At 42.6% G+C, this 24,119-nt stretch overlaps 1 protein-coding gene across 1 annotated transcript in view; it reads right to left on the bottom strand.

Moving 5' to 3' along the window:
- The window catches only part of SYTL3 (synaptotagmin like 3), a 76,838-nt gene extending 57,829 nt beyond the window's left edge, over nt 1-19,009 (bottom strand). The window contains exons 1-3 of the mRNA XM_081294647.1: nt 18,896-19,009; nt 9,037-9,625; nt 6,941-7,159 (exon numbers count right to left, since the gene is read on the bottom strand). Coding sequence (XP_081150773.1) covers nt 6,941-7,159; nt 9,037-9,257 — 440 coding nt within the window. The 5' untranslated portion in view covers nt 9,258-9,625; nt 18,896-19,009. The remainder of the gene's footprint in view (nt 1-6,940; nt 7,160-9,036; nt 9,626-18,895) is intronic.
- Between the last annotated feature and the right edge of the window lie 5,110 nt (nt 19,010-24,119).

Raw genomic sequence — 24,119 nt, 5'->3', positions numbered from 1 at the left:
TTCCTGCCACCCCACCGGCTTCTTCTGAGTGCACTCACGGCCTCCACCCCAGCCTCTACCACCAACTTCCCAAACCAGACCTCAAGCCCTGCCTCATGCAGCGGCCAGCCCCTTCCCCTGCTCACAGAATAGCTCCAGATGGACCTCCTAACCCACAGTCATGGCGAACTTGATGGGTCCACACTGCAACTCATAGTCTTCTCAGAACCATGGGCCAGTCTCTCTTGTCAGAAAACAAAACACCTTAGAATCACCATTTTGGACTGCCCTTACCAAGTCAGAGTACTTTTCCAAGCATAAAAGTAACAAATTTACCAGTGCCAGATTGTGGAGCCTGAGAATTCCTTTGAAATTAAATATAAAGTAACCATTGCAGACAGGCTTGGGGAACTCCCTTCAAGGTTACAGTTTTAGTTCTTTGTTACAATTTTCTTCATCTTCTTTCTTTCTTTCTTTCTCTACCATTTTGAAAGGGAGAAGGAATTACTGTTTTCTTATCGGCTGACTTCAACACCATAGTTACAAATATGGAAATATTGATAACCGAGTGCATAGCAGATTGGCAAACTCGAGCATTTCCTTTTAAAGGAACACTTTGTTCGTTTCCAAAAACCACAGTGTAATTTGAATCTGAAAAAGGCACCCCCCCAATCCTAGTCCCCTACATCGCCAAACATCACAGAGGGAGGAGGGACTTGAGAGGACAATCACAAGGGTCAGTTTTGCCATTAGGCAGAAACCCAGGGGCTGTCTTCTTTCAACAGAACGTGGGCTTAATAATGTTGATTCTGAAATATCTGCTTTAAAGGAGCAGAAGACGAATCATCTGAAATCTATGAATCACACACTGCATGTACTTGGTATGGGAATGGGCTATGCACAATTTACTGTGGAAATTCTCATAAGAGCGTGACCTAAAAGGAACAGCCAGCCTCCCAGCATCCTCCCAACTCCAGCACTTGGCTACCATGCACTGTGCCAGCCTGGAACGCTGCCTCCTGAGGCTGACCTTCAACTTAGAGATGGTAAAAGACACAATGAAACAGGAAGCTTACTAATTCTCAAAAAGTTATTTTAAAGGCAGGGCTTGCCCTGACTAATCAAGTGCTGACCACAGAATGAATAGGACTTTCAGCAAGAATGACATACGTAATACTATGAAAACATTCTCTTCAGCAAGTACAAAATAAGCTTTTTTCCCAAAAAAGTATTCCATAAATGTCTACGTTTTTACTGCTTGTTTTGGTATTATAAGGTGTCGAATAACAAAATAATCATTACATTCAGTACATGCATAAAAAGAATATTGTGATCATCTACCGTGTTCCTAAGAAAACAATGCACATATACTAAGTAAAATAGGCAAGCTGTATGCAAAAACTAAAACAGATGTCAGTGCTAGGTCAGAACTAAGAAACACCATATATTACCGGGTGCGGTGGCACCCACCTGTAACCCAGGGACTCAGGAGGTTAAGGCAGAAGGATGCAAGCTGGAGGCCAGCTTCAGCAACTTAGCAGGAACCTCAGAAGTTAAGCAAATCCTATCTCAAAATACAAATAAATAAATAAAAAGGTCTAGGGATGTAACTCAATGGTAAATCACCCCTGGGTTCAATTCCTAGTACCAAAATAAAACAAAAACAAACAAAAATTAAAAATTAAAAAATCTTGGGCCAAGGATCTAGGTGAGTGGAGCCATAGAGTATTCCTTGGTGCAATCTAGTTCAGCAAGACGGAAACCTGTATGGGAAAGACAAAGCTCTTCCCTTGTGAAATCAGGCGTAGTAGCTATGCTCTTGAGAATTAATAAATGTATGACTCTGAAATATTTTACACATTAATTTGTCTTCATGTATTTTTTTTTCTTTCTTTCTCTACCAGGGATTGAACTCAACCACTGAGCCACATCCCCGGCCCATTTTTGTGTTTTATTTAGAAACAGGGTCTCTAATTTAGAAACAGAGTTGCTTAGTGCCTTGCTGTGATGAGGCTAGCCTTGAACTCGTGATCCTCCTGCCTCAGCCTCCCAAGCCACAGGCACGTGCCACCATTCCCAGCCAGGAGTACATTTTCTAACCTCTGAAAGTTTTATTTTAAGCAGGAAATAATTTTGTTATAGAACCATTATTGAAACATTGCGTGATTTTCCATAAAAATTCTCCCATGCAATGTAGAAAATACAATGAATGCATCCCGTGACAACACGCTTACCTCCAAATCCTAATCAAAAAGGCACCTGAGCCAAATTAAATCCCTTATGATAAATTCCAAGATGTACGTTCACCATTTCTGCTCTGCAACAGCTCAGGACTGACAACCTGAGAACCCTTCACCTCATGGTGAAACGCCAAGATCAAGGTCTGGGTCTGTTTCCAGCTGAGCATTATGCTGCTCCCCATTGGCACCAGCTGTGGCACCAGAGGCACCCGAGTAACTAAGAAAACACCGTGAACCTGATGCAAATTGAAACCTTAGTCTAAAATCTTCTCATTGTCTTATAAAAGTTCAGTGGCACATATATTGTTAAAATATTGAAAACATGGAGAATTTCTTGAGCAACAAGTTTTGAACCTAATCAGACCAAAGAAGTCTTACTACCAGCAAAATATCCCAATGAAAACAAAGCAAAACAAACTCTGGGGTCAGGGGTGCAGCTCAGTGGTAAAGCACTTGCGTATCACATACACAAGACCGCAGGTTCCACCCCCAGCACTACAAAATAATAATAGTAATAATAATGATAAATATACGTAATAACCTCTTGAGAATTTGTAAATGTATGATACATATTCTCAAATGAAACAGGAGCATACTCACAAATATCTGAAGAATGAATCTGTTAGGTCATAGCCAATTACAAAGCAAGTGAGAGAGCCTATGTGATAGCAATTCCTCAGCAATCTTGTACCTCACAGATGAGCAGATATCTCCCAGACAAGTGGAATTTGAAGCCACTGCATAAAGAATTTTTTTTTTTTTTTTGCAGTCTTGGGGATGGAACCCAAGGCCACATGCATGCTTGACAAGTGCTCTCACTGAGCCATATCCCCAGCCCTAGAACATTATTTAAGAAGAAAAAAAAAATCAGTACAAACCTAAGTCACCAAGTTCAATCTTACCTTTAAAAAAAAATGGGGCTGGGGTTGTGGCTCAGTAGTGGAGTGCTCGCCTAGCACATGCAAGGCCCTCAGTTCAATCCTCAGCACCCCATAAAAAATAAATAAATAAAGTTAAGGTATTGTGTCCAATTACAACTAAAAAAATAATAATTTTCTTCTTTTTTTTTTTTTTTTTAAATGAGCAGCTTGGCGTAGTGGTATACACCTGCAATCCCAGTGACTCAGGAGGATGAGACAGGAGGATCAAAGTCAGCCTCAGCAACAGCAAGGTGTTAAGCAACTCCATGAGACTTTGTCTCTAAATAAAATACAAAATAGGGCTGGGGATGGGATTCAGTGGCTGAGTGCCTCTGAGTTCAATACCCAGTACCCAAAAATAAATCCCAGTACCCCAAAATAAATAAATAAATAAATATTTTAAAAATGAGCAAAAACAAGCAAATATACAGCTTAGTCTCCCTGACATTTCAACATAGTTTTATCTTGGGCCATTTCATTTTTTTTAATTAATTAATTAATTATAATTAGGTATATATGACAGCAGAATGCATTTTGATTCATTGTACACAATTGCAACACAACTTTACATTTCTCTGGTTGTACACGATGTAGGTCACACCATATGTGCAGTCACACATGTACCTAGGGTATTGATGTCCATCTTATTCCACTGTCTTTCCCGCCCCCATGTACCCTCTCTACCCTTCCTCCCATTTGCCCGATCAAAGTTGGGCCATTTCACAGTAGAAACTCTCAATAAATTCCATGGAAGGGAACCCAAGTGTTAAGCCAGGGTCGGTTCATGCTTCTGTCTGCTTTCCCTCTTCCTTCTCCCCAAGCACACCCTTCCTACTGGAGTCACCTTCTTCTGGTTGGCACCTGCCGAGGACCACACCTGCCCTCTCACTGCAGAAAGCAACGTTCAACCAGCTTCTTGGAGGCCCTCTCCACCTCCTCTTCCTTCACCGAGTTCTCTCTGTTGCTCCTCTCCCCCTTCTCTGTTTCCTCTGGTTCTCTGAAGCCTTAAGACTGCTGCAAAGCTAGCTGCTCGCTGCTTGGCCAGGCCTCAGAGCGGGCTCCACTCTTCCCTCTCATCCCTGCAGCCGAGTTCCCTCACCCCTTTTGAACTGCCTCTTGGGTCCCCACCACTTCAGTACCAGGCTCCCACTGGGTGCTCTTCACCGCAGGGACCTTCTCATTGCTCTTTTACCTTCATCTTCTGCCTCTTGAGTCCACCCAGCAGAATAACACTCTTGGTAGGGTTTTCATGGACTAAAGAGCCTTTGCTCACCCTCCATTCCTGCTGCCGGGGACACAGCTGTTTGAGTAGCTTTGAAGACTCTGCCCTCCCACACAAGTATCCCAGCAGGTGGCCACAGTGAGGACTCAGAGGGGACCTGGGCTCCAGGGCACACTATATTATGTCTCAGCCTCCCCTTTCTCCTCCACAAAATGAGGATGATGGTAGTAGCTACCACTTGGGATTGTTGGAAGGTTTAAATAAAGCTGAAGGAGTACTCCAGCTACGGATGGTCTAGAAATCCGCCTCTTCTCTCCCTCCTCAGAGCTCCTCTGAGCTCCCCACCCCCAGCAACTCTGCTGATGGCAGTCCTCCAAGAGGGGACTCTCCCTGAAAGCAGAAGCCCTCTAAACATGTCCCCTGGGCCTACCACACAGCCCAGGCCAGCACAGCTCACAGGCCTTTTGCTTTACAACAATCTGTAAGTTGGTCTGTATTTTTAATTGCTACCCCAGAGCTCCCCATTCCTGAATTTAAAAACTTTCCCCCCCTCATCCTGTCCTCAAAGCACTTCTTCCTGAAAAAGGAGCCTCCAGCTGAGGGAGAAGCAGGGGAGAAAAATGAGTGGGGTCGAGAGGATTTCTCAGGTCCCAGGGGGAGGCAGCGAGGAACCTCAAACAGCCTTCTGAAGTTTTACAAAGCCTTGTCTTTGGTCCTGAACCAGGAGGGCAGCCAGAAAGGACAAAGCTGGAGAGAGGACGAGGGCTGTGAAGAAGGGGCAGAGCCAAAGGAAGAAGGCAGGCGCAGATTAACGACCCACCCCCATCCCCACCACTCAGTGATGCAATTAACTCAGGTATTTTGAAAACACCCTTATTTCAAAATAAGGAAACTGGGGTTTCAGAAATGACATTTCATGTACTTAGAGAGTTACAATGCCTGGGCATCATGCCCTCTAGGACAGAGATTTCAAGATGGGTCAGCTTCCTGGGAGTTGCCTCAGCCCCTAAACTCCTGTTTTGATTTTTAATTTACAGTTAATCATGAGAAGATGAAAAACTACTGAGGGATCTTGAGTCTCACCAGGCAAGGTTTATCAAATTAATTTCTTTCTTTCTTCTCTCTCTCTCTCTCTCTCTCTCTCTCGCTCTCTCGCTCTCTCGCTCTCTCTCACGCTCTCTGTCTCTCTAATTCTCTCTCTCCCTCTCCCTCTTCTTCTCCCTCTCCCTTTCTTTCATGCCAGGGATTGAACCCAGGCACAGTTAACCACTGAGCTACATCCACAGCACCCCATCCGCCTTTTTTTTTTTTTTTAAATTTTGAGTCAGGGTCTCACTAAGTTGCTTAGGACCTTGCTAAATTGCTGAGGCTGGCCTTCCTGCCTCAGCCTCCTGAGCCACTGGGTACTAAATCTCAAATCTAGAGCATTGATTGGAATGGGGAAGAAGGTATTTAGACCTTCCTAGAGATGATTGGAATTGTCATCTGCTCTCCTGAGGGCCCCAGGCCTGCTTCAACATCCATGTGTCCAGGGCAGCTCACAGGAGGGGCTTTGGTTTTCACTCTTGAGCTAAGAAAAGCCTGGAAGGCTCAGACTCCAGCCAACCAAAGAAATAAGGGTGACTAATGGAAGTCAGGGCGACGTGGTGAGCTGCTGTAGAATTCAGCGAGGAGATCAATCGGGTTGAACCACTTTTCTCTTTGGTTGAATAACTGAAATACATTACACCTTGCAAAGGGACGGGAAATTAAGTAGATTAATGTCAGGGTATCGGGTAAAGACAGCCCTCCTGGTTTAGGAGAGAGAGCCTAGACACCATCCCCACTGTGTGAGCAACTCTCCACTCTGTGCCTGGGCCACCTGTACACATTTAGACGTCATTTTTCAGGTCTCCGATTACTCTCCAGATTGACAATGCCTCACATTCCTCCTTCTGGTAAGCTCCATGGTGTCCTTTTTCACCCTCTCCCCCAAAAGAGACCCCTCCTATGTTTTCAAGGAATCCATGACTTGCCCATTCTTTCTTTGAATGATACTGATCCAAGGCAAATCAATATGTTGCCATTTTCAAAACAGGCAACTCAAAAACACCAATTCTATGTTAAAATTTGTTTAAGAACCTTACCACCAAAAGGTTACAATGAACATAGATTCAGTATTTCACCAATAGGAACCAAATCGAGTTCTTTATCTGAGTATCAAATATAGTCCAGCTAGCCTCCTGCAGAGAGGCCGCGTTGAAAGGTGCACAGGCTCACCCTCACATTCCCTATGCCCCATTCATTCCATTTTCACTGAGGAAGATAAATTAAGGCACTAGTCAAGTGGTCCAGATGCATCTGAACTCCAGGGTTAATCCCTCGGTAGCCTGACAAACTGCTATAAATTAAAAAAAAAAAAAAAACCTTTTTAATATAACAGGTTTTTTTTTCAAAATACAAGGACCCCCAAGCCACTCTGGGCACTCTGGAAGCATCTATCGATTGGATTGCGGAATGGCTGCTCTCTTTATTAAAGGGTTGTTCCAGACCTCTGTGAGGCCTGGTAGTGGAGCCATCTGGCCCCTGGAGATGCTCACCTTTCCTCGAAGCACACCGTGCACTTCCAGGCGGAGCTCCTCCTCAGGAACACACGGCACTCGGAGCACACACGGTGGCTGCAGCCCAGGCACACGGTCCCCCGGTTCAGCAGCAGCCCCAAGGCCCGCTGGCAGCGTGCACAGCACTTCTCCTTGTACTCACGGCTGCAGTTCCTGGCTCCTTTCCACCGGAGATGCTGCAGGTGTGTTTTCAGTTTCCTGTGGCCCACAGAGCCAAACAAGATAGGGCTGCATGGAATGCCAGGCTACAGGGCAGAGCCCACAGTACCCCGCCCGCTGCCTGTGGCACGGGAAAGGGCTTTGGCATCCGACATCCTTGGGTTTCCACCGCAACCCTTGGAGCTGAGACTCAGGGTTCTCTGAACTGTGAAGCAGATGTCAAGCTTACCACCCAGGTGTCTGCAAGGATTACGTGACAAAGCATAAGTATATGCCTAGCGTAGAGGAGCTAGCTGCTACTTTTGTTGTAGGTTCAGCCTTGTGTGCCCAAGAACAGCAAAAGAAGAAAAAAGACACAGAATAGGGCATCCATTCTAATAAGCAAGGCATGGAAAGATCCACAATCATAGAGCACACATCTCTGCTATAGGTGCAAGTTACTCGAGAAAATTATTTAACCGATGCTATGCTTTTGCTACTTTGTTTTTAACAGGTGATCAGCGCACTTCCAGCCCCTAACTCCTCTAGACAACAGCCAGAGTGGAAAGGGACACTGTTTTATATCCCCCCCCCAAATTGTCATTAACCAGAGCACTTGTTCATGGAATGTCTCTGTTACCTAGTTTTAGAAGAGAAGAAACAAAATTGCATCAGAAAGGTACTTTAAAATGCAACTTTCAGTATTTGCCCTAGAAACACTGGGACTGAGTTCCTTGCCATAGTACCCATGTAACTTTGTTAATGTTCAAAATGTCTCCAAATCACTGAAAGCTCTTTAATCATCAAAGAAAATGCCATTTTTGTCAGCATATTATGTTTTCTAATGAAAGAAAGTTTACAAGTAAGTACACTCTGAGAGCTTTGCAATCACAAGGGAGGATGGAAAAAGAGCACTGTACCTTCCAGTTAACCAGAAAATGTTCCTTGTTTCTCAAGCATTTGGTTGTCCAAAGTTTTACATTCTGTGTTTTTCTTGGCAGACTTCAAAAGAGTTCTGCCCTTGGATATAAAACAAAACTAAAAACATATTCCATTTGCTTTCTCTTTTCTTTTTGGTGGGGGGATTGAACCCAGGGCTTTGCACATGGTAAGCACACTCTTCTTATTTTCTAAACTTCATGTCCCCCATAAACATTGATAAACAGGCACCAATATATTTTAAAATATATTGGACCTTAACAACTAACAGTGGACAGTTTTTTATAAATATTGTTTTTTATATATCTTTATTTAATTAATTTATTTTTTTAATGTGGTGCTGAGGATCAAACCCAGGACCTCTCACGTGCGAGGCTAGCGCTCTACCGCTGAGCCACAACCCCAGCCCCATGGACAGTTTTGATACCACCCAGCACTGCCTTATTAAGTGTTAATTCATATCAAATAGCTCCTGCATCTTAGAGACAGACAGGAAAGAAACTTTGTAGGCAAAGTAGTCAGGGACAGGCTAAGCAGGTTCGTGTGTATGCTCTGTCTTTCCTCAAAGCCAACACGGAAGCAAAGGTGGCCAAAGGAAAAAAGAGAGCAATGGATTCCATCAGACTTGCTCTTCCACACTGCCTTCTGGTGTATTCAGGTTACACCAAAAGTAAGGTGGGAGAACTCTTAACCTGAGAGCATTCTTTTGGGGACTTCCAGAAACCTGAAAGTGCCCCTTGGATTACTGCCCCAAAGCAGAGAAAAGGACAAGCAGACGGACAGCAACATCACAAAACGATGAGCAAGGGCAGCCTCCCTTTGTTCTTACCACCTTCCAAGTTTAGTTTGATAGCAAAAATAAGCACCCACATGCCTTCATTCGGGCCCAGCAGTTAGTGAGCAGTAACCAGTAAGCAGGTAGCCCAAAGCCAAGCAGTAGCAGACTCGGGACAGAAAAAGCCCAATCTGCAGAGTGTGCCCCTCTGCAGACGACTCACCTTATCCTTTCTTCCTCTAGGCTTTGAACAGCCTGGTCACGGTGCAGGACCTGGAGAATGACCTCGAGTTCTAACTCCTTGAGGGAATCCAGATTGACTTCGTGGGCCATTTCTTCTCCTTTTTCTTCCACCCAATTTGGAAGAGTTTCACCGTCCTGCCAAAGGGCTCCAGCGTCCACAGTCACCCCCACGTTCTCAAAAGAGCCCCTCTCCAATTTCATTGGTGACTCTGCTTTGCCTGGCGCCCTTTTTTCCTTTTTAACTGTGTCATAATCCTCAAGAAGAAAGCTCTCAGAGGCTGTGCCTCTGCCAGAGTCACTGGGGGAGTGTTTTCACTGGGTGCTGCTCCCGCCTCTGACGTCCGCCTGAAACAAGAGCATATCTCTTCTGAGGTTTTGCCAGAGATTGTTATAAATTATGCATGGCTCCAAGCAGATAATTTCTGCAAAGCAGAAGCAATCTCCAATCTAAAATAAGTTTACAAATAGCAGTAAGAAGACTATCAATGACTTATAGAAGATAACCTTTCCTTTAAACTGTTTCCAGGTCAGAAAAAAAAATGGTCATTAAAGCCCAGGCTTTTCAATACCTGTAAAAAAGAAAAGAAAAAAAAAACAGCATCATTTTTCCTGGCTTGAATATCTCCGCAGCATTATTGCAGAGAAGACCAAATGTTCTACCCAGACAAATCTTTCCATTTTCTGTTGTGGGGATGGTGTAGCACTTTAAATTTTATTAAATAAAACTTCCTATATCCAAAAACCCTAAACTTCCAAAGTTGGATTTCTTAAAATTTTTTTGTAGTTGTAGATGGACAGAATGCCTTTATTTTATTTGTTTATATTTATGGGGTGCTGAGGATCAAACCCAGTGCCTCACATGTGCTAGGCAAGTGCTCTGCCACTGAACTATAGCCCCAGCCCCAAAGTTAGATTTTCCTAATATTGATTCTTTATCTTTGGTGGTCAGAGGTATAAAGGTCTATGTTTGAGGTACAATCATGCATCACTTAATGATAGGATAAGTTAGGCGAAATGCATAATTAGCCAGTTTTGTTACTGTACAAACATCAGAGTTCACCTGCTGCATCACACACCTTAGATGGTCCAGCCTGTAGGCCACCTAGGCTACACAGAATACGTACATTGCTCCTAGGGTCACGATGAACAAAACAATGTGAGCTTAGATCAAGCACCAGGGAATATTATGCAACAAGAGGGAGCTGTAAGGGAGCTGGATGAGGTTGCCATGGTGTAACATGGCTCTCCCTTTCTTTCTTTCATTCATTCTTTTTTTCTCTCAGTACTAGGGATTGAACACACGGGTGCTCTACCACTACATCCTCAGCCCTTTTGTTTTTTATTTTGAGGCAAGTTCTTACTAATTTTCCAAGGCTATCCTCAAACTTGCAATCATTCTGCCTCAGCCTCCAGGGTCACTGGGATTACAGGTGTGGGAATTGCATGCTGCAAGCACTAGGTATACACACACACACACACACACACACACACACACACACACACACACATGCATGTATATATCAAACCTCTAGAATAATGGTAAAAAAGCAAGTATAGTAAATGCATAGACCAGTAACAGGCATTGATTGTCATTCGCAAGTATCATATACTGTACAGAGTTGTATGTGCTACTTTGACATAATTGGCAGAGCAGTAGACGTGTTTACACCAGCACCACCACAAACACAAGAATAATACAAAAGAATTTTTCAACTCTCCATAATCCTATCAGACCCTTATGGTATACTATGACTGACTACATTATCTTAATTGAAAATAAATTAGAGAAATGATGTTCTTAGCTGTTAGCTATTATTTTTTTCAAACAATGTCAAAACTCAAAAATATAATCAATTAGAGAAGCATGAAGTGGCAACACCACAGCCTCAATCTATCAATTATTTATGGTTTTTAATAGTTTTCATGAGGCTCCTTATCCTTATGCATCAGGCCTTTTTTCTGTTTAGTGCAAGTTGAAAGGTTTGATAGATATCCCTCTATCAAGAAAACGTAGAACATCAAGTCAATATGCTTTCTATGATACCATTTTTGTTATCACACTTACATGAATCCCTTAGTAATATGACTCCCTCCAGGAGGGCAGAAGTGACACTCCCCTTGTTGGACTTCAAGAGAAATCCATATTATATTAATTTATGATCCTCAGCAGATTTGTGAATGAGGTTAACAGAGCCCTAAGCCATCATTCTCTTTCAGCAAAGATTCTTAAACTTTTCCCTTAATCTCGGTAGTCCAGTGAGGCCTATTATTTAAATGTATAAAATAAAATACATTGGGTTACAAAGGAAATTGATTATACTGAAATCATTTTTAAATTGTGACATTAATCTGTGTGTTTGTTGATTCATGAAATAATAAATCTAGCAGTGACCTAATGACAACCTTAATTTCAAAGAGGAGGTGGTATAAACAATATTTTGAGATACTTACAACATATAATGTGGTATGAAACTCTTTAATTTATAATATTTCATCTCGTTTTACACATTTCAAAAATACAGGATCCAATTATCATTAAAAACACTACCAACCCACACCTAGGTCCCTCAGTACAGGCGAGGAAAGTTCCTTTCCATGGAGAAGCGGGAGCTGGGGCTCCCCCTTGCGGCCACTCACTCCTAGCTACAGAAAAATGAACTCTTGGTTTCCCATAGCCATCCATGCAATCACTCAGTAAATGTTTCTTGAGCACCTTTTAAGTGCTAGGTACCGTTTTGGATGCCTGGGATACATGACTTGACTTGTAACAAAGCTATGATGAGTGATGTGGCTTACAATAAGAGTACATGGAGGGCCACCAAAATAAAGTCAGAGAAACATCAGCAATGAGAAAGAGAAGGAACAGATGGCTCCAACGGAAAACTTTGTTGTTGTTGTTACCAGCGGCCTCCTGGTGCCCCTCCAGCTCATGGCTTTGAACATTCCATTTGACAAGTTTGAGCCACAGTTGCTTCATTTGGGACTTGTTCAGGCCTTATCATGGGGACAGTACCACACTCCCATATTTAGAAATATGTGGGTATTTTTGTTGTCACAGTGACAAAGAATTTTCTTTAATTCCAATACAAATGTTGATTCTCTTAGCAGAAATTAATTTAGGAAAAAAAGTATAATTATCTGATGAAAGAATCTTAACCCCTGGAACTGGGGTTGTGGCTCAGAGGTAGAGCACTCACCTAGCACATGCAAGGCGCTGGGTTTGATCCTCAACACCACATAAAAATAAATAAATGAAATAAAGGTATTGTGTACAAATACAACTAAAAAAATTTTTTTAAAAAAGATTCTAACCCCTATATAAACACCAAGTATATTTTGCAAGTTTTTAAGATGCTGAATTTTTTTTTTTTAGGAATGCAACTATTATATAAATTGAAGGAAAACTACTTGGTTTCACTCAGAACTTTAACAAGAATCATTGCCATTGCAGAAGGACGTCACTGAAGAAAATACTGCTTGGAGTGTTTGAATCCCTAACACCACACTTTAGCAAGAGTCTGGGTGTGCTGGCCCATTCAATAGGACTCTATGTGTGGACATCTGGTTGCTTCCTGTTTTCCCATGAGCTTTTCATACCAATGTACATCTTGTATCATTATTACTTACTGCCCCTTTACTTCTCCTTTCATCACAATGACATTGCATTAGTACAAATATCATGTATGTGGGTCATACTGTACATAAATTTAATTTCAGCAGAGTAACAGGTGAACTACAAAGCATTTCCTGTAATGAGTGAGCATAAGTCTTGCAAGTTGAAGAACTATCAAATTAGAGGATCCATTATTCCTCAGGTCACTTTCAAGTTAATTATATAATTGTCTTGTTCATTTCTCAACATATTATTGAGTTTGCAGGAGAAGGGGACACAGGGAAATAGAGGACGGGTTGGTTGTGGTTTGGTATTGTTCGGAGTTCAGAGACTTTGATTGTGAGTTTTCTTGTTTATGCAATAGATTCCAGGTCTGATCTCCAGTTACAATTGTGAGTTCAGAATTCCTCTTTCCATACAAATTGTTTTAATTATTTCAACTTTTCCATCCTCTTGTGCAAGTGTTGGTTCTTGTCTGCGCTTTGTCTCTTAGGCTAGCACTAGAGTCTTAGAAGTTTTGGGTTAACTGTCAACATGGAGATTCTGCTCTGTAATATTTCTTCTAAATCACTCAAAAACAATTCACTAAAACTATTCTTTTTTCTTTTTTAGTTGTTTATGGATTATTTATTTATTATTTATTTATTTTTATGTGGTGCTAAAAATTGAACCCAGTGCCTTATGTATACTAGGCAAGTGCTCTACCACTGAGCCACAACCCCAGCCCATCACCGAAACTATTCTTGGCTCATAGTCTACTTACCCAAGACAAGGTGCCCATAAGAGACAATTTACTTATGTTCTAAAATTATTTAAAAGACTTTTGTTGAATAAACCTTTCCTAGTCAGTAGAGGGTTCTAGGGTGGCAGATGGAGTTAATTAGTGAGGTGAGTGGCCCCCTTGGGAAATACCAAGAGAGTCAGAGACAACTCCATCATCCCCACAGGGCTACCAGAGTAAAGCACAGGTTGACTTCTGGTTCCTTACACGAGCAGGAAAGTAAAAACCACATTGGTTTACTTTACACATTCTTGAAAACCTGGGTAAACAAATACACCTGTCTCCGGTGACTTAAACTTTTGCAGTGTTGGGAGCAGAACTCGGAGGAGGAACACAATTCTACAAAAAATAGGAGGCCCGGTCTTTGCACTGTTTTCAGGTCTCGCCACACAGCTGAGGGTTTGTGCTTCATGCCCTTCATGGGCAAAGACCACGGTGTGAGGATGGCACTCCTAACACAAATGGGCAAGGGGAACACTGGCAGGTCCAGAACGGGCTGTGCCCATTTGCTCCCACACAGTCAGCCGGACGCAGCGAGTGGGAGCAGCAAGGCCCAGGGTGGCTAAGAAGAGGAAGAGGACCCCCGACCCCCAACGACAGGACAGAAGTCTCCCTGGCAAAGGTGACTCCAGCTGAGCCTGGGAGAAGAAGGACAGGCGAGGAAGGGGTTGGGGACAGCCCTCAGCTCTCAGCGTGAACCTGGCATCCCCCACCATCCCCAACCTGGCCTCTCTCTACCTCTCCATCCACAAAATCTCCAGTTCCCACCACATGCTCCACCCTCCCAAACAGAACTCATGGTGCTGTCCTCTGGGTCCAGGCCCGTACTCCGCCTGTCCCTCGGCCCACCTGAATCTCATTTACTCTGAGCAAAACAGGGTTCAGGAGACCAGGGCTTGGGCCTGGCCATCCCGTGAATAGCTCTGCTCAGCTGCTGACTGGCTGTTGAGGTGTTGGGCAAGTTCCATGAGCCCCCTGGACTTGGTTTCCTTATCCCCAAAGCAGAGTGAAGTGCAGCACCCACTTCATGGAGCTGTGATGAGGAAATGTGCTGATTCAGCCGCATCTAGAGCACGGTGCCTGCCGAGCACCTGGAGCCGGGTGCAGGCATTGGCTGGGGTCGGTCAGGGCTAGTAAGAGCATCATCATTATTGCTGTCTGTGCTTAAAGGGCCCGATCTCCCACTCCCTAATTCAGAAATTATTACCTAATATTACCTAATTCAGGTAATCACTTTCTACAACTTTCGCCCCTTTCTACCTTGACTATTTCTCTATGGAGACTCTGGATTCATTTCATCTTGTACTGGAGTGTTTCCATGTACTGAGGTCTTCAGGGTTCGGTAATTCCCCCATCACCCGGCAGGGAGGTGCCCAATGTTCAACTTGAATTGAGAAAGCTGGTGAATATTGTGACATGTAGGTTTACTAAAGCAGGAAGTCAAGCAGAGCAGGAAGTAAGGACAGTCAGGGAGAAAGCAAATGCTCATTTCAGAGAGCCCCGCCTTCAGAAATCTGAAAAGGGTAGGAAACCCTGAGTCATTTCCCAGTTGGAAAGGAAAAGTAGAAATCGTTGTATTTTAATGCTCTCAGGCAGCAATTCACAATGCCGTACACAGCCTGAATAATGAAATCTTGCAGATCCATTTTTCTGGGATAATATTCATAATCTCACTCAACAAATTGGTCAGGTCCCACCCAGAGGCCGTCTCCTAACGCCTTTGTCCCTCACACCTCTGCACTGGTGGCTGCACTCCACTATCACATTCAACAAATAGAAATAAATAAACCTACAGCACAGCACCAGTGTGAATGAGTTTCCCTAAGCCCCTTAGAGAATGTGCTCAGGCCAGTTGCTTCAGTCTGTGAGACCTACCTTCCTCCTCTAGCAAGGGGAGCAGGCGGTCCCTGCTTCACAGGGCTGTGTTGGGAACTAAGCAAGTCACTCAAGGAGCCCCCAGCAACAGCTGGGACACAGCAGGCACGACTCAAGTGCTTCTCCATGGCTTCCTCTGCCCTAAAGGAAGGCCCATGAGAAACTAGGCCATTTCTCCAGGATTGGTGGAAATACAGAGAGAAGTGGTGGGGTATCGCATCCTAGGCACGCTATCCTCAGGGTACCTTCCAGAACCCCCAGGGGATGCCTGGAACCACAAACAGTACCCAACACAATATATGCTATTTTTTCCCTGCACACCTATGAAAAAGTTTAACGTATAATTTAGGCAAACTGATATAAAATGAAAATCCACCTCTAAGTCACAAGACAGACAGGATTTTATAAGCACCCATCTCTCTTCCCATGTCAGGCTTTTGAAGGAACCCATGTGCATGTCGTCTCAGCTTTTGCAGACTGTCTTTGTAGGCTATGGCTGGGAGCTATAATACTATAGCTATATACTATAGTAAAAGTTATTTTAAACTAATGAATTGCATATTTCTATAATTTATTTTTTGAGACTGGGTCTTGCTAAGTTGCTGAGGCTGGCCTCAAACTTGTGATCCTCCTGCTTCAGCCTTCAGAAGGTTTTATATTCAGAAGGGATTATAGGTGCGTGCCACTGTGCCCGGCTCTATTTCTGGAATTTTGCATTTCATATTTTTGGACCGATGTTGTCCATAGGTAACTGAAATCATGGAAAGTGAAACTGCGGACGAGGGGACTACCCTGTTTCTATTTGTCTTTAACCCCTCTTGCTGTTTTTATGTGTCTGGCACCCAGACAGTGTGGTCATGGGATTTAGTGCATCTGTTTGACAACACAGGTTTTCTTGGTCTTCTGTGGACCAAGCACATTCCAGGTAGCAAGGACATGAAAACAAGTGAGACACGGTGAGTTTTGAATTCAAGAAGTGCACCCTCTAGCCAGAAAAATGGACATGAAAACAAATAAATCATAATGTGGAGGATGCATATAAACAGTCAAGGATATACAGGGAGGGAGAGGCTTGGTATGTGGGAAGACAGAGAGGGCTGGTGGGATCAGGGAGGGTTCCCAGGGGATGGAAATAGTCAAGAGTCTGCCAACAGCTGATCACACTACAACTTTGTCTCACCTGGTGACAACCACAGCCATCTTAGCTTGTTTAAGGATGTGCAATGATTTCACACAGCACACAGTGTTTTCCAGAAAGTGCCTTGTCCTTATCTGACACGGGATTGCATTCACTCATGCTCTAGAAGCTGCAAACAATGCTGGCTTCCTTTACTCAGCCTGACAACAAAGCTTAACTTCAGCTTTCCCATCTGGCAAGGGGATCAAGTGCAAGCAATGTAAAATTGAAGGAGAGAAAAACAAAGGAGATCGGGAAAGGGAGATATTCCTTATCTGCAGGCAGGTCCTTGTTTCTCTTATCCAGTTATGTCTTATCTCTGAGCAGACAGACATCAGATCAAAGGAAATAAGTTCTCACCACCTCATTCCGATGGAGGGAAAAATGACACTTGAGTGGAAATGCAAATAGTAGCAGATCACTACGGGTCTTTCAAGAGAAACTATAGGCATTTTCACAGCCTCGAAACCACAGTCTCCGTCACTGATACAATAGGCACATAGCAAGGTCTTTCCAGGGGCTGCACCTCCGCCCCGCCAGCTTCACCACAGCCACTTCCTTGAGCAGCTTCGCAGGTTGTGTGCAGCCACAGTGCAAGTACCTCATATGCAAGGGAAAAGCTGAGCGACTAAACTGACCTTGACGTTTTGCCAGGACAGCAAAAGAATACAAGCTACTGAGGCAGGTGATAAAGGAAGAGCTCCTCTAGTCTCTAGTTCCAGCCCAAACTGGGCTCCCAGCCATAGCCTACAAAGACAGTCTGCAAAAGCTGAGACAACATGCACATGGGTTCCTTCAAAAGCCTGACACGGGAAGAGAGATGGGTGCTTATAAAATCCTGTCTGTCTTGTGACTTAGAGGTGGATTTTCATTAGTGAGCCTGAGCTTTAGGACCCTTCACTTGGGCGGCCTCACCCAACACCCCACCCAATTCATACTTGTTTTCTTAGTCTCCACCTGTTGTGTGAGCTTTAGGTCCCTGAAAGCTGTGCATGTCATGTAGGAAGAAGCATGTGTGTACACTTAAACCAATACAGCTTGAAGCCCTCCTGGGGGGTGCAACTCATTGTTGATTCTATGTAATCTTCCCATCCAGGTGGATTTCTTGCCATCCCACCCCACCCCCATCCAAAAGCTATTTTAGAATCAGTAAAAACTAAAATAGATATCCATGATTTTCATGGCTTAAATGTGACCTCCTTTTATAGATGGACAAAAAGCACACACCTATAATCCCAGTGGCTAGGGAGGCTGAGACAGGAGGATCATGAGTTCAAAGTCAGCCTCAGCAACTTAGCAAGGCCCTAAGAAACTTAGCAAGACCCCCCTGTCTCAAAATAAAAAATTAAAAATATTTAGGGATGTAACTCAATGGTTAAGTACCCCTGAGTTCAATCCCCAGTACCAAAAGAAAAAAAAAAGAAATGAGAATTAATGTTATTGTATTGATATAGGTATTACTAATAACCACTGTTATACATTTTGTTGTGCCAACAGCCATTTATATAGTACTTACTCTGGGCCAGTTTAAGCACTTCACATACCTTGTTTTAACTAATCCTCATTGCAAAATTATGAAGTAAGTGTGCTCACTGTACAAATAAAGGGGGGAGGGAGAAAGGGAGAGGGAAAGAGAAGGAAAGCTGTGGGGTTGGGAGAAGAAGTGCAAAGTGGGGACAGAAGAGGTGCAAAGCCTGGAGCAATTTACAAGACATTTACCTAAATTCATCTGGGTCTGTGTAACTCCTAAATGTGATGCTTCCTTTAGGCAGGAAAGAAGTAACAATCTCCCACTATCTTGGCTCAGTAATTTTTTTCTAAAACAATTTTTAGTTACTTAATAAATTTTTAATATCAAATGTGTATTTCCTTCTGACAAGATATTTGGGAGTCAAGGAAGTTTGATTAAAAGAAATTTAAATTAGACCCTATCTAACAATTTCTTTATTCTAAAATCATACTTATGTTCCACCTTCAAACTAGAGATTATGGATGATAAAAACAATGTGAATAAATAAGCTGATCTGGAGCAAGTGAGCAGTTTACTGTATGCATAAGAATTTACAAACCAAAGGAGAAATCCAAAGACACAATCACCTTAAAGAACCCACACCATCTAGCTTTGGGATAGTGTCTTCTGTTTGTTTTCTTAACTAACTGAAATTACTTCCTCCATATCACTTAGATCATGACCACATTTTAAATGTATGTTATTCAAAATAAGTTCAAGTCATTCTTCATCTAATTTATTATTTATTAGCTTTGTTTCCCAGCTTTACCATGCCATTGGCTTAAGGCAAGTTAAGTAACTGTACAGTAACTTCAGAACTTCAGTCTCAACCCACCCTACCCACAATGACCTTCTCCCACATAGACATGGATACTAATCCTACCTTATCTGCTTTACTCAGAGCCAGGAGTCCGCTCTGGCTGGGCAGGAGGAAGTCAGTTCTTCAAATAACTGACCTGGTTCTCGCTCCTTCCTGTCGGGCAGAGGCTGAAATAGCACATCTACGCAGCCAACCTGAGTGCTTCTGCAGCTACTCCCCACGTCATCAGAGACCCAGGCAGCAAAGCTACCCCAAAGCCACACCCAGGAGCCCTTGTGGGTCATCATTTCACACTGTTAACTATAGGAAAGGCCAAGTTGATTGATCTGATGAAATCTATCATCCTTTCCAAGAAACCCTCCAGAGATCGGTGTTCCCCATTTGCGAGTTTGACTACATCTCAAAGGATAGCTGTTAATTCAAGTCTAAATTTATAATGAGACTGGCATAGGTTTGGTGGGAGGGAGGATAAAAATTTTTGCAGTATATCATGCATACAGAATATTACAAAAATCATAAACAGAGCTGTGGTCTGAACATCCCCTCCCACACACGTGACATTTAACTGCCGTTGTGTTTACAGAGTTAAGATGTGAGACCACAGGGAGGCGATCAGGCCTTGGGCACTGCCCTTGATAGTGGGTTGATGCTGTTATCATGGGAGTGATTGTTATCTTGGGAGTACCTGTAAAAAGAGTTTGGCCTCTCCCCTTCTGCATGTGCTGCCTTCCATGACCCAGCAGGAAGGCCCTTGCCAGATGCCAGCACCTTCACCTTGTACTTCCCAGCCTCTAGAACACTGAGAATTAAATTCCTACCCTTTATAAGTCACCCAGGTTGTGTTTTCCTGTTAGAGAAGCACAAAATGGACTGAGACACCCAGCCTGACAAATGTTCCCAAGGTGAGCTCACCCTCTCAAGAAACAATATGAACAGCCCCTAGAGCCTTCTCCTGTTTCCTGTTACTATCTTCCTCCCTGGGTCACTACTCCCATGATCTAACACCATTGATGAGCTGTTCTGGTTTTTTTTTTTTTTTTTTTTTTTTTTGCATTCATATAAATAGAATCATAGGCCATTACCTCCTCTGGATCTGGCTTCTCTCTCCCAGCATTGTTTGTGAGAGTCATCCACACTGTTGCATGTAGTCATCTTTTATTCATTGTTGTATTGTATCTCATTGTACTAACTTCTATATAAATTGTCATATTGTTAACGGATATTTGTGTGACAAAATTTTGGTTGCTATGAATAGTGTTGCTACAGACTTTTATTTTTTGGGTGGGGGAGGAGTACCAGGGATTGAACTCAGGGGGCACTCAACCACTGAGCCACAACCCCAACCTTATTTTGTATTTTATTTGGAGTCAGGGTCTCACTGAGTTGCTCAGAGGCTGGCTTTGAACTTGCGATTCTCCAGTCTCAGTCTCCTGAGCCACTGGGATTACAGATGTGTGCCACCATGCATTAAAACATTATTGTATCCATTCATCTATTGAAGGGCATCTAGGTTGGTTCCACAGTCTAGCTATTGTGAATTGTGCCGCTATAATCATTGATGCAGCCGTATCCCTATAGTGCGCTCTTTTAAGGTCCTCAGGGAATAGTCCGAGAAGTGCAATAGCTGGGTCAAATGATGGTTCCATTCCCAGCTTTCCCAGGAATCTCCATACTGCTTTCCAAATTGGCCTCACCATTTTGCAGCCCCACCAGCAGTGTACAAGTGTACCTTTTTCCCCACATCCCCGCCAACACTTGTTGTTGTTTGACTTCATAATGGCTGCCAATCTTACTGGAGTGAGATGGTATCTTAGGGTGGTTTTGATTTGCATTTCTCTGATTGCTAGAGATGGTGAGCATTTTTTCATGAACTTGTTGATTGATTGTATGTCCTCCTCTGAGAAGTGTCTGTTGAGGTCCTTGGCCCATTTGTTAATTGGGTTATTTGTTATCTTATTATTTAATTTTTTGAGTTCTTTGTACATTCTGGATATTAGGGCTCTATAAAAAACAAATGCCAAATGTCTGCTTTGATATAAAGAGAACAACTAAGAACAGAACAGGAAGGAAGAGCATGTGGAAAAGACTACAGTAAACAAAGACGAATGGGGGGAGAGAAACGGAGAGAGAAGGGAAAGCATATGGAAATGGTAGGAGACCTTCAAGGATACATAAAATTATAAGAGGCTATGAGGGGCAAGGGGGAGGGAAAAAAAAGGGAGAGAATTGAACAACAGCAGGGGAGATAGAGAGGGAAGATGGGAGGGGAGGGGAGGGGAGGGGGGATAGTAGGGGTTAGGAAAGGTAGCAGAATACAACAGACACTAATATGGCATTATGTAAAAATGTGAATATGTAACAGATGTGATTCTGCAATCTATATTTGGGGTGAAAATGGGAGTTCAAAACACAATTTGAGTCTAATGTATGAAAGATGATATATCATGAGCTATGTAATGCTTTAAATAATCAATAAAAAATTAAAAAAAAACATTATTGTATAGTCTTTTGGATGAGTATTTGTTTGTTGCTATTGGTTACGTGGCTGGAAACAGTTCACTGGGTCATAGGTTAGGGATGTGTTCCACTTTTGTAGATGCTGTTTAGCAGTTTTGGGGGGTTGTATGAATTCACAATCTTACTGGCAACATGTTCCAGTTGCTCTACGTCCTCACCAACACTTGGTATTATCTGCCTTTCTTATTTTATCTGTTCAGGAGGATGTATAGTGGTCTCAAATTCTGGTTTTAATGTGCATTTCCCTGATATTTAATATAGCTGAACAATTTGAACATCATTTTATACGTTAATTCGTCATTTGGATACTGTTTTAGTCAGCTTTTTCATTGCTGTGACCAAAAGACAATAACAGAGAGGAGGAAGTTTATTTGGGGCTCACAGTTTCAGAGGTCTCAGTCCCTAGATGGCTAACTCTATAGTTTGGAGCCCTAGGTAAAGCAGAACATCGTGGTGAAAGAGTATGGAGGAGAAAAGCAACTCAGGACATGGCAGTCAGGAAGCAGAGAGAGAGTGCTCCGTCCAGGGACAAAATATAAACCCTATGGGCTGGGATTGAGGCTCAGCGGTGGAGCGCTCGCCTGGCACATGCGGGCCCCTGAGTTCAATCCTTAGCACCATGTAAAAATAAATAAAGTAGGGCTGGGGTTGTGACTCAGTGGTAGAGTACTTGCCTAACATGAGTGAGGCACTGAGTTTGATCCCAGCACCACATAAATGTAAAATAAAAATATTGTGCCACTTAAAACTAAAAAATAAATAAATAAAATAAAGGTATTGTGTTCAACTACAACAAATAAATAAATAAATAAATAAATAAAATATATCTCCTTAAAGGCTACTCCCAGTGATCTAACTCCTCCGGTCACATCCTGCCTGCCTTCAGTTACCACCCAGTTAATCCCTACCAGAGGATTAATCCACTAATTGGGTTACAACTCTCATCATCTATTCATTTCACCTCTGAACTTTCTTTCATTATCTCACACATGAGCTTTTGGAGGACACCCCATATCTAAACCTTAACAAATATCTACTCTTACGTAGAGCTATGGAAGTCTTTCACCTGTTCTTCAATTGGACCATCTGCCTTTCTCTCTTTGCTTTGCTTTGTTCTTTATATATTCAGGACATGAATCCTTGGCTAGAAATGAATAAAGTCTGTGTATATTTTCTCCCATTCTATGGGCTTGTTTTTTCTCATTCTCCCAGTGAGCTCTTTTGGAGGTCTCAGACTCACTCATGAGGTGAAGTCTAATTGAAATGTGTGACTTTTGCCCAGTGAGCTGACAGCTAAGCTTAAGTTGCTCTGCACATGAAGTTCACGTTGGCCATTCTTCAGCTCTTTAGTTCTCAAATCTCATTCTTCTGAAGAATGAAGTTCACGTTGGCCATTCTTCAGCTCTTTAGTTCTCAAATCTCATTCTTCTGAAGCCTAAGGATGATGACAACTTAAGATGGTGAATCCCACCTGGTAAGGAGCAATCATGGGTGGAGGGTGCGGTGGCTGCTGAGGGTCAGAATAAATAGGGAAGACTAAATTAATAGGGCAAGCTTTGGAGTAAGATGGATCTAAGCGAACTTTGGCAAATCACTCAACATCTCTGAACCCATTCTCTGGTTCCTCTTAGTTTTACGGTTTAATTCATTCACAAAATTTACTGTGTAAATATTAAGTTTCGGGCACAGTGATAGTGATTGTGGTTGAGGACCTCTAGATTAAATAAGTCTTCAATAATTAGTAACTACCATTTGTTTTCTAGAATTTCTGGTTTGTATCCTGAGATGCTTAGTCAATCTATTTAAGAATATTTGGAAGAAAATGCTTTTGAAATGAGAATCATTAGTTCCAAATGAGCATCAGTTTGCTCAGACCACTGTAACAAAGACCCCAGAATGGTGTCTTAAACAGAAATATATTTTCTTATAATTCTGGAGGCTGAAAATCCAAGGTCAATATGTGGGTAGGTTGGAAATGCCCCTCTCCATGACTTGCACATGGCCATCTTCCACCAGTGTCTTCACATGGTGACATCCCGGTGCACATTGTGACCTGAACTTTTATTTTTATAAAGATGTAAATCACTTTGGTTAAGGTCACAGACATGACTTAGTTTTATCTTCTTACCTTTTTAACAGTTCTATATCCAAATAAAGTCATATTGAGGTATGAACATATGAATTTGTGAGAGTGACATAATTCAAACCATAACAGCAGAATATACTAAGAAAATATTAAACTTCTATTTATTTTTAAAAGCTAAAATTTAAACTTTATTAGTGTTCAATAAATAAATTTATAGTTGACTATATCATTTTAAAATAAACATATCTGTAGCATACATGTTCAAAAATTACTCCTGCTAGAGAGACATAGTTAAAGAAGTTTAGAGACCACTAATCTAATGTGTCAGGCTACAAGAGACAGCAGATAGAGGAGTTGGCAGAGGAAGAATATAACAGCTTGTTGCAATTGAGCAGGTATAACTTAGACCAAATCCAAAAGTACAGTGAGGTGACACAGGGCTGGGGAGGAAATGAAGCTGATTAGCAGTAAAGGGCAGAATGGCTGGGTCGGTGACTGGACAGGAACATGAGGATGGACAGCATGATGAAATTACAAGGGAGACCTTCAATATGCTATGTGTGTGGCAGATGGCAGCATCACAGCTGTGCTACCTCAGGGGTGACCAAGGACTCGCAGTGGGTGGTGAAATGTGTGGAGAAGTGGGTGCGGCACTCAGGAGCAGCACCTTCTTAGCCAGCACTC

The sequence above is a fragment of the Spermophilus citellus genome (assembly GCF_964194105.1).
Source record: "Spermophilus citellus genome assembly, chromosome: 5".
NCBI classification, from domain to species: Eukaryota; Metazoa; Chordata; class Mammalia; order Rodentia; family Sciuridae; genus Spermophilus; species Spermophilus citellus.
This window is presented reverse-complemented; position numbering and strand designations above follow the sequence as displayed.